The sequence below is a fragment of the Saccopteryx bilineata genome, chromosome 11 (assembly GCF_036850765.1).
Source record: "Saccopteryx bilineata isolate mSacBil1 chromosome 11, mSacBil1_pri_phased_curated, whole genome shotgun sequence".
In the NCBI taxonomy this organism is placed as follows: Eukaryota; Metazoa; Chordata; class Mammalia; order Chiroptera; family Emballonuridae; genus Saccopteryx; species Saccopteryx bilineata.
The window spans coordinates 70,466,078-70,481,776 of NC_089500.1; the positions used below are offsets into that span (position 1 = coordinate 70,466,078).

Consider the following 15,699-nt stretch of genomic DNA (forward strand, 5'->3'; position numbering starts at 1 on the left):
TACCAGGAATCAAACCTGGGACTTCCACATGCCAGGTAGATGCTCTAGCACTGAGCCAACCATCCAGGGACCCGAAATTCTGATATAAAAATGTGGGAATTAGGCCCTGGCTGGTTTGCTCAGTGGTAGAGCGTCGGCCTGACGTGCAGAGGTCCCAGGTTCGATTCCCGGCCAGGGCACATAGGAGAAGCGCCCATCTGCTTCTCCACCCCTTCTCCTCTCCTTCATCTCTGTCTCTCTCTTCCCCTCCCGCAGCCGAGGCTCCACTGGAGCAAAGATGACCCGGGCGCTGGGGATGGCTCCTTGGCCTCTGCCCCAGGCGCTAGAGTGGCTCTTGTCGCAACAAAACGACGCCCCGGAGGGTCAGAGCATCGCCCCCTGGTGGGCAGAGCATCGCCCCCTGGTGGGCGTGCCGGGTGGATCCTGATTGGGCGCATGTGGGAGTCTGTCTGACTGTCTCTCCCCATTTCCGGCTTCAGAAAAATACAGAAAAAAAAAAAGTGAGAATTGATCCAGTTAGAATCCCCAAACTTTTTACACAGGGGGCCAGTTCACTGTCCCTCAGACCATTGGAGGGCCGGAGTATAAAAAAAACTATGAACAAATCCCTATGCATACTGCACATATCTTATTTTAAAGTAAAAAAAACAAACAAACCAGAAACAAATACAATATTTAAAATAAAGAACAAGTAAATTTAAATCAACAAACTGACCTGTATTTCAATGGGAACTATGGACCTGCTTTTGGCTAATGAGATGGTCAATGTGCTCCTCTCACTGACCACCAATGAAAGAGGTGCCCCTTCCGGAAGTGCGGCGGGAGCCGGATAAATGTCCTCAGGGGGCCGCATGTGGCCCGCGGGCCGTAGTTTGGGGACCCCTGAGTTAGATTAAGTGGGTGTTTCAAACCACTGGCAGGTCTGGCCACTGACCAACTCCCAGGTAAGACAGAGAGGGGCGCTCTGTGCTGTGGGCACCTGGTACCTGCAGCCCTTACCTCTCCCAGGGCAGCTGTGCACACAGAGAGGGTGCGCAGAACAGCATGGCTGGCAGCCGTCAGTGCTACCTGGAGGCCCAAAGGACCGGGATGGGCAAACTGGAATGCCTGAGAGAGGCGATAGAGACTCATGGGCTCCAAGGAGGGGCACAGTCAGCAGAGCAGGGAGGCTCCGCGTGGGGCAAGGCCTGGCCTGAGTGGGTCCTGCAGGAAAGCCGCTTATCCTGAGCAATGCCCCCCACCCCCTGCCAAGCACAGCACTGAGGGGATCAAGGGCAAATGAGAGTGGGCAGGAAACCCAAGGCTCAGAAACCACAGTCCTGGAGGCTTCTTAGAAACAGGAAGATATGACATACTTTCATCCTACATTTACGTTTCTCTAGACTAGAAATTGAAATAAGAAGGATCCATGGCCCTGGCCAGTTAGCTCAGTGGTAGAGCGTTGGCCTGGCTTTTGGATGTCCTGGGTTTGATTCCTGGTCAAGGCACACAGGAAAAACAACCATCTGTTTTTCCACCCCTCCTCCTCTCACTTCTCTCTCTCTCTCTCACTTCTCTCTCTCTCTCTCTCTCTCTCTCTCTCTCTCTCTCCATCTATTCTCCTTCTGCAGCCATGGCTCGGTTGGAGTGAGTAGGCCCCAGGCGCTGAGGATGGCTCCATGGCCTCTGCCTCGGGCACTAAGAGCTCAGTTGCTGAGCAACAGAGCAGTGGCCCCAGATGGGCAAGCATGCCCCCTAGTCAGCTTGCTGGGTGGATCCTGGTGGGGGCACATGCAGGAGTCTGTCTCTGCTTCCCCTCCTCTCACTGAATAGAATAAAATGAAGGAGAAGGAGGAGGAGGAGGAGGAGGAGGAGGAGGAGGAGGAGGAGGAGGAGGAGGAGGAGAAAGAAGAAGAATCCACACTGTAGTCCTTAGGGGATGCTCCCAGGCCCTGGGTTCAGACCCAGGCTCAGGGTCCCTCCAGCCCATCCCTGAGATGGACTCCTTCATGCACACGTTGTGGCAGCAAGTATTTGAGCCAAAGGGACAGAATTGTAGGAATGGGGGTTGTGAGCCATCCAGATGTCACCAGTGGAGAGTCTCCCCACCCAATGCCAGTCACGGCTCCCTTCCTGCCTCCAACCATCAACACGTGACCATTAACCCACGAGCCGTGGCCGCTGAGCTCCTCTCCTTCTTTATTCTAAGATGCTTAATGCACTTTCCCCAAGACCCTGCCCTAGCTACGAGGAGGCCCCCAGCCGAGTCCCACCCAAGTCCCCCACACAGACACAACAGGGACAGCACGGCCACTCACTTCATTCGAGCTTTTATTCTGCAGCCCTCAGGTGAGGGATCCAGCTTCGGGTATCTCCCCGTCCCCAGTGAGCCTCGGGCCCGTCCCCATGTGAGGTGTCCTCATGTGAGGTGCTTATGGAGCTGGTGTTTTAGACGAGAAAGGAGGCTGGTGACACAGCCTCCAGACAGATTGCTGTGATCTTCAGACGCCCTTGCTTTCTGGAGCAGGACGCCTTATCCGGTGGGCGTGGGGTCTGACTGTGGTCCCTGTTGGTAGCTGCCTCCCTGTACCTGAAATCAATGCCCCCCCACCCCTCCCCTCACTCTGTGTCCCTCCCCCAGCTGGGCAGAGGCCGGCCCATCCTCCTCAAGGTCACAGACCAGCTTTCAGGGGCTGACCCTTGGAGCGGAGCTGTTTAAGGTAACTCCTTAATTGCCTCTTAATGTGCATTAGATAGAACCTCACCATTTGCCTTTTTTAAATCATGTTTTATTGATTGATTGTAGAGAGACAGAGAGAGAAAGGAAGAGAGGGAGGGGGCAGGGGGAGGATTCCTTTTTTGTTCCACATAGTTGTGTATTCATTGTTGCTTCCCGTATGTGCCCTGACCAGGAATCTAACCCACAACCTTAGCAGTTGGGATGATGCTCTAACCACTGAGTTACCGGCCAAGGACCATTTGTCTTTCAGGGGGGCAATGGGAATGGGGTTTCCCTGGTTACTGATAGAGTGTGCACGGCAAGACCTTAGATGCCCTGTGATTCTGGCCTAGGGGGCAGGCCACCATCTGGAGGCATTGGTCGCCCTGGCTCCTCACACCTGATGAGGTCACTGACCACTCCCCTCTGGGCAGGGTTGACCGTGGGCCTCTGCAGGTTGACGTGCACAGGCTTCATAAACGGGCCCAAGGCTAGCTCCAGGCCTGCTCCTGGGCCGGTACTGGGACACTGGTTAAGGCGGAACATGCAGGGAGGAGGGAGGCATGGCCTTGAGGGCCACGCCCCCGGTGGTGCACAGGTGTATGCTGGAGGGTGGAATCCCCTTGGGCAGTGTGGGGAGTTGGGACATATCAGCAAGGGGGCAGTGGGGAGCTGGGCCACATGACTAATTAAATAGAAGATGGTAAGAGACCATCTTAGGCTGTGTCAGCAAGAAGTCTGGTGGGCAGGGGGGTCCTGAAATCATTCAAGCTTTGAAGCATTGACGTTCTTCACTTCGAGCAGCGGTACTTGCCGTCCGAGGCCTTGGAGCACTTCAGGTTGGGCAGGCAGGGACAGGCGTTGTGCTGGCGTTTTCCGGAGAAGGGAACCTGGGGAGAGAGGAAGAGAAGAATGACACCTTTCTCCAAGGCACACAGGCCTCTGGCAGAAGCTTCTGACCAGCTGGCCCTGGCCAGGGCCTCATGACCCCCAACTGAGCACAATAACAGCTATTATCGAGTAGGAAGCTGAAGCACAGAGTGGCTAAGCAATGTGCCAATGTCACACAGCTAATTGGTAGAGGAGCCACGGTTCAAAGAGACTACGGGACCTGCCACAGCACAATGCTGTCCACCTCCAACCCTAAGGAACTGCACAAGCCCCAACACTGCTGACCCCTCGCTGCCTGGACACGTGCACACACACACTCACCCACACGTCCCTTCAGTGACTACCACTTACAATTCATCCCTATGTGCAGACACGGGTGGGTGCTGGGCAGCAGCAGGGCAGCACAGACACCCTCTCTGCCTGTGACTCACCCAGAGGATTGCTGAGCCTCTGAGGCTCTTCAGGGGGAAGAGCAGGAGCGATTAAACCATAGTTAGTGTCACACTGCCTGGGTACAAATCCCACGCCTGTCACTTACGAGCTATGTGACAACTGGCAAGTTATTTAACCACTCTGCCTCAACTTTATTATCTGCAAATAGGGTTAATAACAAAGCCTACCACATATGGTTGTAAAGAGGCTCAAACTTGCAAAAAGCACTCGGTAGGAAGAGTGGTTCCTGCTCTATCTCATTGGCTGTGTGTCCCAAGCAAACCTGTGCCGTACCTTGTGGCTGGCTGGATGACATTTCTCTCCTTCCACCCCAAGTGGGGTGCACACCCGCACACCGTGGACCCACAAGCTGATGGCACAGCAGGTGCCCTCCCCACATTGGACGTCCCGTTCACAGGCCTGGGGGGGGGGGTGACAAAAAAGTCATTAGAGCCCATTAGTGCCTCCTGAGAGAAACCAGAACTGAAAAGTACATCCAAAATAGCTCGGTTGCTTGGAGCGTCATCCTGGAGCACAGAGGTTACAGGTTCGATTCCCCGGTCAGGGCACATACAGGAGCAGGTCGATGTATCTGTCTCACTCTCTCTCAAACAACAACAAATCAGCAACCCCTGGGGGCCACTGAGTGGTCCCCTCACCCCGCCTCACAGGACACCTGATGTCCTGCGTTGTTGCCTCTGCTCCCCTCACAGCAGGAGACTCAGGGCTCAGTGGGGCATCGAACCTGGACCTGAGTGACCTCCCAAGCTCCGTTGTGGCCCCTCAACAGGGAGGCAGGTCGCCCCTCTGAGAAGTCCAGAGCTTAGGAGACAGCTTTTATAGCACCGGTTGATGCCGGTGGGACTGAATTAATTCAACGTCCTGGAGGGGCCCAAGTTCCCAGGGGTCAGCGCTGCATTTCCCTGGACCTAGCAGTACCGAGGTTGGCGCCTCCATTCCCCTGCTCTCCCCGCCCCCTGCACCCCACCAGGAGCCCAGCCTCACCTGAGGCTCCGGTGCCCAGTGCACAGCTGTCTCCTCACCAGATAGGAGTGGACCCCTCAGGCGGGGCTCCCAGAAGGGGGCTGAGGGGCCTTGCCTGGTTTCTGGAAGGTGCTATTTGTAAAGAAGGCCACAGGAGCCTGCTTTAAACAGAACCTCGGGCTGGGGGAAACAGCGCCCTGGATGGCCGCAGACCGGTGGGCCACGGTGGGGGCGCTCCCTAACTTTCCCCTTCCAGAGACACTTGCAGCTTTTCAGGCTGCGGTTCCCGTTCAGTGTTGGGTCTTGGTTTGCTCTTCTCCTCCAACAAGAGCCCACGGAGCGCCCTCTGCTGCCTGCGTGAGGGGTGTGGGGGGGACTCAACCCTCCACACTGCTCAGCCCAGGAGGGAAGTGGAGGATGCCCTGCTGCTTGTCACCCAGAGGAGCTGCAGGTGCCACCACTTGTCCATGCTGGGCTCCACCCGGTGAGGGCACGTCTCACACACCAGCCGGCCCCCGAAAGCTCCAGGTCAGGGCCAAGTAGACCCCACCTGACTCTCTTCCCACAGAGGAGGCGTTGCTGTCCTGCGCTGGGAGGCAGGACCACCCAGGCCTGAATTAGGGGCAGTGACAGTCTGGGGAGCAGAGGAGTGTGGGGACGGTAGAACCCGGTCCCTGACTGAGAGTCAGACAGGGACAGAGGCACATGGAGTGTGGGTGGAGCCGGAGGTGCCGACCTGCCCTCCGCGCCCGGGTCTCCCTCCCACAGCACATCACGTCACCACTGGAGGGCATGTCCTCTCCCCCAGGTTTCTCTCTCCCTGTGCTTTTCAAAGTGTCACCCCGAGGAAAGACAGTCCCACCTCTCTCACACCTGCCTCCTGCCTCCACTCTGGGCCAGAGCTCAGAGCTCACAGGGTCCGTGACTGGGGACCTGCTCTGTCCACCTGTCGGTGGGGTGCCCATGACTTCTCTCCTGTGACCGCCCTCCCCAATCTCCACAGCACTGAGAGCACAGCCTCTGGGTCTGCATTCCTTAGGTAGGATGCTGCCCAAACCATTTTGTTTTGCTCTGGGTCTCAAAAGCCTTTTTCTTTCTGTTCTCTGAAACTCAGTGTTTGTCCTTTAAAAAAAAAAAAAAGAAAAGAAGGGCGCTGTCCTTCCTGTGAACATGAAAACTGAGCCAATTTCAGCAATCGTTTGCATTTCTCCGCATTTTCATTCTCTAGGGCCTTGGACTTCAAACTGCGGCTCCTGAGCCCCATGCGGCTCTTCCGCCCCTTGAGTGTGGCTGTTCCACAAAATGCCATGTGCGGGCGCTACCTCGATAAGGGATGTACCTACCTATATAGTTTAAGGTTAAAAAATTTGGCTGTCAAAAGAAATTTTAATTGTTGTACTGTTGATATTTTCTCTGTTGACTAATGAGTTTCCAACCACTGCTCTGCAGGGGTCCCCAAACTTTTTACACAGAGGGCCAGTTCACTGTCCGTCAGACCGGTGGAGGGCCGCCACATACAGTGCTCCTCTCACTGACCACCAATGAAAGAGGTGGCCCTTCCGGAAGTGCGGCGGGGGGCCGGATAAATGGCCTCAGCGGGCCGTAGTTTGGGGACGCCTGCAGGGGGAAAGTTGGGGGAGGCGAAGACAAGAGTGAATTTCCCTTTGCTTTTCCTCACTGCTTTTGTCTGGGTAGCTCCCAGGTGAACCATTCCTTCCTGTTGAAAGAGGAATGGTCCCACCCCGGGAACACAGTGTGTGCCCCAAACCTCTGAGAGAGACCCACGGCCTGAGTACTCAGTTGCTCACGTGTGCAGAGCCCGGCTGCACAAACCTCGCCATGAGACATTTCTCCCGGTTACCCCACGCTTCCTTCTGGGTGCCTCTTGGACAATTGCTGGAGCCACCCCTGTTCCTATCAGAACCGGGCACAGAGTGAAATATTGCCGGCAGTGAGGACAAGGGAGCTTCAGGACAGCCTTTGTTAAGAGTAGAGAAGCCAGAGGCTGACAGCCCCCGATAGACACTGATAAGCTCTTTGCCTTTAATGAAGCCAACATGCCGTATAAATGAAACTTGCCACACACACCAGACCATAGAGGAATGTCCAAACTTACACAGAAGGTATATTGGAAGATGCTGATCCACTTTATAAAGGTTCCTTACACCAAATAAGAACCTTCATTTCAGCAAAGGTCCGAACTTTAAAATTGCTCAGTGTTCTCCTCACGCGTTGAAAACAGGACTTGGTGTGCATACACACAGCTTCTCCAAAGCAGAGCCGTTTAGTAGAGCGAGGTCCAACTCATGGGAAAACCATGTCAAACACTTGGAAGTGCCACTGGACGGCTAACCTCTCTGCCTTTTGGTTTGCCCTTCCCCCACTGGGGTGCCTGGCTCCCTCCCATTCAGACCCTGACACCCTCCTGAAACCCAGGGAAACCTTAGCCAACTTACCCCTGTGATCACAGCACAGTTGGACACGGTCACCAGGAGGAGCAAGACTATGATTTGCGTGACAGCTCTCATGGTCACTTGGAGTGCAGGCAAAACCCGGTCCACTCAGCTGCCTCTGGCTTCCTGCAGCTCAGTCTCCTGCAGCCAGCGAGGAAGACGCGGCTCTGGGGCCACCTCCTTCTTCCCAGATTTATATCGTCCGGTCTCGAATGCCTGTGGACACTGTGTGCTGTCTTCCCTTCCCCATCACCAGTGTTACGCGGATGATCTCAGACACGAGAATGAGACCTGAATCCCTAATGACATCAAATCGCCATCAAAACCGATAAAAAGAAAACATGTCGGGGGCTTTGACAGTTGTTCTAAGTCTCCCAAACTGCATGATCCAGGAAGTCACATACATCGCTCCCATTGTCCTCTCTGCCTCTGGGCATCCCTGTCTGCTTGGGGCGGGGAAGGATATCGGTAATGAATTAAGACATTTACAACCTCGCCATTGTTCCTTGCCCGCAAAGCCACTCAGCACACAGGACCGTCGGCTCCCTCGCACTCAAGCCAACAGGAACGGTCTGAGCAGTGACAGTCAACCGAGCAGAAAGCTGACGGCCAAGAGGACCCAGTGGGGAGAAGTGTGTCCCTGGTTCTCTAGAGAGTTCGAATGCCAAACGGGGAGACATGAGACAGGGAGAAAACAGGGCCAGGCTGTGGGATGAGGGTTCTGAGAAGCACACATTGGGAACCGCTCTCTAAGAGTCTGAGGGGAACACCAAGTGCACTTGGTACAGAAACCCTGCCGACATCGTGCGTGGGCAGGGCTGCAGCTAAAAGGCTCCAGGAGCCACGCTGCTGCGTCTGTTTTGGGGTGAGCACGAGATGGGTGAGCACACACGGTGGGCTCAAACACCAGTCTCGCGATACGCTGACTCTAGGCATGCCCCTTCCTCTGGGAGGGAAGCCCCTGGTCCCAGCCCTCCCCATGCTGGACAGCCCAGAGAGGTCCCAGGCCCTTCATCTGACAGCCCGCCTTCTCCGCAGTGAGAAAAGCCGTGACTTCCCAGGGTCTTTTCTGCGATATGTTACCCACTCAAATAAATAAAGACGTCTAAATTCAAAGCTTTGGGAAACAACGACTCCACAGGTTCAACCAATGTTTCTATTGCGGGACCTTTCAGGGCCTTCCCCGTGCTAGCCGGCATTTGAAACACCAAGTGGAGAACCCCAATTTGCAGTGTCTTCCGAACGGGTTCAGCCACGACACGCTTTTTTCTCGGCGTGTCTGGGGAAAAGGGTTCCCCGTGGAAACGTTGGTTCGAGTGCAGAGGGTTCCCCGTGGAAACGTTGGTTCGAGTGCAGAGGGTTCCCCATGGAAACGCTGAGTTCAGCACAGCAGCCGCGAGCCAGACCCCGGAGGTCGGCCTTGGGACTTCTGACCCCACCTGACTCGTTGGCTTCATACCCCCGACAACAGTGTTGATCTCTCTCAGCCTCAGTTTTCTCATCTCTCACACGGGCTTACATCGTGAAGCTCTGTGAAAACCCACCCATTTCTGTATCTATCCACTATTTGTTTACAACTACGCTGTCAGAGGTACCAGTCTTGGTCCTAGAAATAGAGCAGTGAACAAAACTAGGTCCCTACCTTCATGTAACTTTGATTCTAGTAAGTAATTGATAAGCAAATAGGTTCATAATAAAATGGCTAGATGTGCTGTTATTAAAAATTAAGGCAGGGGCCTGACCAGGCGGTGGCGCAGTGGATAGAGCGTCGGACTGGGATGCAGAAGACCCAGGTTCGAGACCCCGAGGTCACCAGCTTGAGCGCAGGCTCATCTGGTTTGAGCAAAAAGCCCACCAGCTTGAGCCCAAGGTTGCTGGCTCAAGCAAGGGGTTACTCAGTCTGCTGAAGGCCCGCGGTCAAGGCACGTATGAGAAAGCAATCAATGAACAACTAAGGTGTTGCAAAGTGCAATGAAAAACTAATGATTGATGCTTCTCATCTCTCTCTGTTTCTGTCTGTCTGTCCCTGTCTATCCCTCTCTCTGACTCACTCTCTGTCTCTGTAATAAATAAATTAAATTTAAAAAATAATTAAGGCAGGGAAGATAACAACAGAGCATGACAATGGATGGCATTTTAGATAAGGTGAGGGTCTGTCTGAGAAAACACTTGCAAAGGCCTAATAAAGTGAAGAAGTGAGCTGGGCAGAGCCTGGAGAAAGAGCCAGTGCAAAGGCCCTGTGGCAGGAACAGTGCCAAGAGCAAGGGAGCATAGTGAGCAGGGGAGGGGAGGGGCGTGGTTGCATTGGGAGCAGGAGCCAGGGGCCACTTCTACCAGCCTTGTAGGACAAGTGGGTGCCTCGCTGACACAAGAGTGCTGGAGCCTTCAGAGGGCTTCCAGCAGGGGAGTCAGGGCAGGATGTGATTAACAGTTTGACAAGATCTCTCTGTCTGCGTGTGGAGAATTAAGTGCATGGCAAGTGCGCAGCACGATACCTGGCACATAGCATTGTATGCTAGCTATTGGCACTATATAACAAAAAAAAGAAAGAAAGAAAGAAAGAAAGAAAGAAAGAAAGAAAGAAAGAAAGAAAGAAAGCCTAGCCTGTGGTGGCACAGTGGATAAAGCGTCAACCTGGAATGCTGAGGTCACTGGTTCAAATCCCCGGACTTGCTGGGTCAAGGCACATATGAGAAGCAACTACTATGAGTTGATGCTTACCCTTCTCTCCTCCCCACCTCTAAAACCAATAAATAAAATCATTTTTTTAAAAAAGATAGGCTTGTCCATCTTAATATAAAATTCTGCTGCGACATGAGAATCAAAATGATGAGCTCGTAGAGCCCACCTGCACACTGACAGGGCCAGGCTCACAAAAGCAGTAGAGGACCACTCCCCCCCTGTCAGGAGCGCAAGTGGCCCAGGAAGAAGGCAGCGCCTGGGCGTACTCTCCTGGGCGTACTCTCCTGGGGGTGCTCACCTGGTGTGCTCGGAGGGGCTCCCCAAAGCAGCCCTGCCAGGAGCCCTGCACGGACCGCTCCCCCTCACACAGGTCACCCCCCAAGAGACCGTGTCAGCTAAGGGCTGATTCTCAGGCTAGCGCCCCCATCCTGTCCACCTCCCACTCCCACCCCCACCCCCTTGTCAGCACCTCCTCGTACACACAGAACGCATTATCCCACACCATGGCCTGAAGAATGGGAGCAGGAAACACTTGCAAACCAAACCAGTAACACGTCAAAAGCGTCTTATCTCTCGTCGGCGCTGGTCCTGGAGGATAGGCAACTTCATTAGAGGAAGGTGAGGGCTAGACAGTGACTGGTTGCAAATCCAGAGGAGACTTTGGGGGGCTTTGGGGCGTCTTTACTCCATAACTTAATTAAGCAAACATCCACCAAGCCCCTTCCACGGGTCAGGACCGGGAGCTCCCAGTTAGAGGGTCTAATTTCTCTCTAGAACAGTGGTCCCCAACCTTTTTTGGGCCACGGACCGGTTTAATGTCAGAAAATATTTTCACTGACCGGCCGTTAGAGTGGGACGGATAAATGTATCACGTGACCGAGACAAGCGTCAAGAGTGAGTCTTAGACGGATGTAACAGAGGGAATGTGGTCATTTTTTAAAAATAAAACATCGTTCAGACTTAAATATAAATAAAACGGAGATAGTGTAAGTTATTTATTCTTTCTCTGCGGACTGGTACCAAATGGCCCACGGACCGGTACTGGTCCGCGGCCCGGGGGTTGGGGACCACTGCTCTAGAACATACAGCCCTCCTGTTCCTGTGTACAGTTGGGTTTCAACCATATTGACACCTTTGGACCAGAGCAGGGTTACGTTTTGGCTGACAGATGTGCAGGAAAGGAGAGGGAGAGAGGGAGGGGCGCCCTGCACCAGACAGACAAAGGAAGGATGTCAGAGGTCAAGTGGGTGATGAGAAATGGGAAAAGGGTGATAAGTATTCACAACACACTTGTGTCCCTGGAGGGAGAAGAAAGCTAAGGGCCTGGCCCTTGCTTCTCCGCTTCAGTTTATGCTGATGTCACCATTTTCCAGGACAGTTTGCACGTGGGGGTGGAGTGGGGGAGCAAGGGCCACTCTCGTGGGCACAGGCAAACCCTGGGACGGAGGTCCAGGCCCAGGCCGGCCCTGACCGGGCAACCTCTCTGCTCACGGCAGCTCCTTCCTCTCGGCCTTGAACGTCTGCCTGCGTCTCTCCTTTACCTCGGGTCTCAATCCCCTCCTTCCCTGCGCAGTAGCGTCCCAGAAAGATAGACCGCAAACCCCTTCTCCTCCTCAACCCACTCCAGCGCCGCGCTGTCCCTAGCACACCCTTGACCTATTAATGCAAACTATCAAGTGTCATTTTCAATTCTCAACCTGTTGCACTTTTGCAGGGTTTTTTTAAGTGAGAAGAGGAGAGGCAGAGGGACAGACTCCTGCATGCGCCCCAACCGGATCCACCCAGCAACCCCAGCTGGGCCCGACGCTCTAACCAACCAAGTCACTGGCCACGAGAGGAGGAGAAGGGAAGAGTGGGAGAAGGGGGAGAAGAAGCAGGTGGTTGCTTTTTATGTGTGCCCTGATTGGGGATTGAACCCGGGACTTCTGCATACCTGGCCAACGTTCTACCCACTGAGCAAACCGGCCAGGGCCGCACTTCTGTGTTTTTTTACTCAGACACTTACTCTTTCTTTACATTCTCCTCTTTACTCTTCATTCCATCATCGTCTCCAGGTCATCCCCCGCCCTCAGTCCCCTGACCCGCCCCATCCCTTAATCAAGGCTGTTTCCCAGGGTTACACATTCAAGTCTCCTGTCCCACCACACCCACCCAAATGAACTTCAAGGCCACTTGAATGCTTAGGATCCCAGATCTGTGCCCCACCCAGGCACCCCAGCCTCCTGGCCCACAGCCAACAGTCCCGTACATGTCGCACGCCGGGGCCACACTGGCTCCCCCGTGCACACGCCCCATCCTCTAGCCCAGGGGTCCCCAATCTTTTTACACAGAGGGCCAGTTCACTGTCCCTCAGACTGTTGGAGGGCCGGACTATAAAAAAAACAAACAAACAAAAAACTATGAACAAATCCCTATGCACACTGCACCTATCTTATTTTAAAGTAAAAAAAACAAAACGGGAACAAATACAATATTTAAAATAAAGAACAAGTAAATTTAAATCAACAAACTGACCAGTATTTCAGTGGGAACTATGGGCCTGCTTTTGGCTAATGAGATGGTCAATGTACTCCTCTCACTGACCACCAATGAAAGAGGTGCCCCTTCTGGAAGTGCAGCGGGGGCCAGATAAATGGCCTCAGGGGGCCACATGCGGCCCACGGGCCATAGTTTGGGGACCCCTGCTCTAGCCCTTTTTCCACCCTCACCCTTACACCCACTTATACTGCTCAGGGTTCTTAGTTGCAAAATAGCAGAATCCAGTCTGGCTGGACCAAGTTTAAAGGAGGAATTGAATAAAGACCATTAAGAACTCATTGAATGGTTTGGCATCTTGAGAAACAGGATGGAGCTAAGTGTCCAAGAACAATACCCAGAGCCGCACCACAGAATTGCCCAACAAGGAAAGCGCTTGTCCAAGCCGGGTCGGGTCCAGGCCCCACGTGGAGCCTCTGTCCTCGTGTTACTTCACCGCGGTGGGAGGTTCACGTGGGCTGTCTGATCGCAGACCTGCCACATGGTCTGCTGGGCACCGGCACCTGTCTGCAGGGCACTGGGGTGTAACCGGCTCTGACTGGAGCTGGGGAAGATGCTCAAAGCTCTTGGGCAGCTACGGTGCATGGCCGCCCGCTGCCCACATCTTCCTGCTGTGTTGGTGACACTGCCACACTCGGCAGCCAAACATGGCGGTTTCCTCGATTCCTGAAACTCCCTGCTCTCATTAGTCATTTAATCCTGTCACTGAGACCTCCCCCGGGACTCAGACGCCAGTTTCCACCACCACTGAGCATCTTCCCGCCTGGAGGATGCACAGGACAATTTCCAGTGCCACCTGCCCCGCCAACGCCCAGCTCCCACCCAGCAGTCCAGCCTGCTGACCTCCTGACCACCTTCCTCCCGGACAGCCCGCAGGCTGGCCTCTCGCCACCGCCTGGTCACCCATCGGCTTCCAGACCCTCCAGCCTCAGAGGGCAGAGTCCCAGAACCCTCGCTGTCGGTCCCCTGCCCCTGGAAGGCCTCCTTTCAGCCAGAGAGCAGGTGGGCAGGTCTGTGAGGAGGAGGAGCTGCCGGCGTCCGGCCGGAGGAAGCTGGCATGCAGCATCTTCAGCTGCCGTGACCCACTGCTGAGCAGCCCACCAGCGCTACCTGATTAAATGCTCATGGCAGTCCCGAAGAGTCCCCATTCCCCTGTTTTACAGCTGAGGACATGAGGCTCCATCATCACCCACAGACTAAAAAGTGGTGACAGGGTGAATGAGACCCCGAATCTGACTTCAGACGCCTGCCCCAACCACCACGCACGCTACACTGCCGCGTACATGTGAGAAAGGCCGCCAGGAGGAAGCTGGAGCGGGCTTGCTCCGCGCTGGTTCAGAGGGCAAACGGCACATTACAGTGTGGAAGCTCCAGGGACAAGGCTGTGGCCCAGCGCAGGAAGGCTGTCCGGCAGAGAAGGGAACAGCTCCCCAGCAGCAATGAGCTGCCCGCCGCCAGATGTGCTCTGACAGGCCGTGCGGCTCCACCATCTGGCGGGGTGGCCATAGAGGTGGTTCCTGCTCTGGGCGCCTTCAAGATCCTAAGAGACTAGCCTGGCCTGTGGTGGCACAATGGATAAACTGTCAACCTGGAGTGCTGAGTTCGCCGGTTCAAAACCCCAGGCTTGCCCGGTTAAGGCACATACAAAAAGTAACTATGAGTTGCTGCTTCCTACTCCTCTCCCCCATTCTCTCTCTTTCCTCTCTGTTTAAAAAAAAAAAAAATCAATAAAGAAAAACTTTAAAAAATATCCTAAGAGACTATTTGCAAGTAAACAATGGCCAGACCATATAACTCTAGCCAATAACAGGCCCAGGAAGCCAGGCTGCTAGAAGTCACACTTGTAGGGGCCTGGCCTGGTGCGCAATGGTTAGAGCATTTGACCTGGAATGCTGAGGTCTCTGGTTTGGGCTTACCTGGTCAAGGCATATTCGATAAGTAATCAATGAACAACTAAAGTGAAGCAACTATGTGTTGATACTTCTCATTCCACGTCCCCTCTGTAAAATCAAAAAATAAAATATTTTTAAAAAAAGAAAAAAAAAGCTCTGGCTGGTAGAGTGTTGGCCCGGTGTGTGGAAGTCTCAGGTTCGATTCCTGGTAGGCACACAGGAGAAGTGCCCATCTGCTTCTCCCCCCCTCCCCCCCTCCTTTCTCTATCTCTCTCTTCCCCTCCCGCAGCCAAGGCTCCATTGGAGCAAAGTTGGCCAGGCTCTGAGGACGGCTCCATAGCCTCCACCTCAGGCGCTAGAATGGCTCCAGCTGCAGAGGAGCAACGCCCCAGATGGGCAGAGCATCGCCCCCTAGGGGGCATGTCCAGTGGATCCCGGTCGGGTGCATGTGGGAGTCTGTCTAACTGCCTCCCCACTTCTAACTTTGGAAAAATACCAAATAAATAAAGTCACACCTGTAGGAAGTCAAACAACCCTTGTAAACAATCAGCCTCTAAAGGGGCTCTGAGGGTAGACAGTTCTACCTGAGCTCAGATTGACCTGTGCTGACAGGGTCTACTGCAGAAGGCCACTTCGCTTCCCAGCTGCCGCCCAAGGCCTGACGTGCCCTGTGGGAGCTCAGCCTGCAAGTGCAGGGACTTAATCCCCAACCCACCCTGGGGACTCCTCCACCAGAGAGAAGGGGGCCAGTGGATAAATGCTTGAACCTGGAAGGACCTAGAAGAACCCAGCCCCCACCGAGAGAACATACTCCTTACCGGCATTTCCTGCTTGCCTCGTCCCTCTCTCCACCCCTTCCTCCTGTTTGCCCAGATCACCTCCCAAATACACCACCAGCTTCAGAGACTTTGCCTTGGGCTCTGCTTCCTGAGGAACCGAGGCCAAGAAGTCGCTCAACATAAGGGGCTTTCTAATGCTGTACCTCAGAGACTGTCCTGGAGGAAGGGGGACCTCTCACAGCTAGGGAGGCGCAGCGAAGGACGTACCCAGCAAAGGGTGCACCCTGTTTAATAGAGCAGCTCCACCTTCACAGTCACTTACTGGCGATCCATGCAGGTTCACTTTTTCAGAG

The 15,699-nt window shown here is 54.3% G+C and overlaps 1 protein-coding gene across 1 annotated transcript; it reads right to left on the minus strand.

The window, feature by feature from the left end:
• Positions 1-2,794: 2,794 nt before the first annotated feature.
• On the minus strand, positions 2,795-15,451 carry LOC136315311 (prokineticin-1-like). Its single transcript, XM_066246793.1, has 5 exons — positions 15,386-15,451; positions 14,592-14,675; positions 7,462-7,757; positions 4,316-4,441; positions 2,795-3,588 (listed from the first exon to the last, which is right to left on the minus strand). Exons 3-5 carry the CDS (start codon positions 7,531-7,533, stop codon positions 3,490-3,492), a joined length of 297 nt encoding a protein of 98 aa, XP_066102890.1. The 5' UTR covers positions 7,534-7,757; positions 14,592-14,675; positions 15,386-15,451; the 3' UTR covers positions 2,795-3,489.
• Between the last annotated feature and the right edge of the window lie 248 nt (positions 15,452-15,699).

What these genes read in the sequence shown, in the direction of transcription:
- LOC136315311 (XM_066246793.1), bottom strand. Translation starts at nt 7,533, where the DNA reads ATGAGAGCTGTCACGCAAATCATAGTCTTGCTCCTCCTGGTGACCGTG. An exon ending in ACTGTGCTGTGATCACAGGG is followed by an intron (nt 4,442 to 7,461) that starts GTAAGTTGGCTA and finishes CCCCCCCCCCAG; the next exon opens with GCCTGTGAACGGGACGTCCA. An exon ending in GTCATCCAGCCAGCCACAAG is followed by an intron (nt 3,589 to 4,315) that starts GTACGGCACAGG and finishes CTCTCTCCCCAG; the next exon opens with GTTCCCTTCTCCGGAAAACG.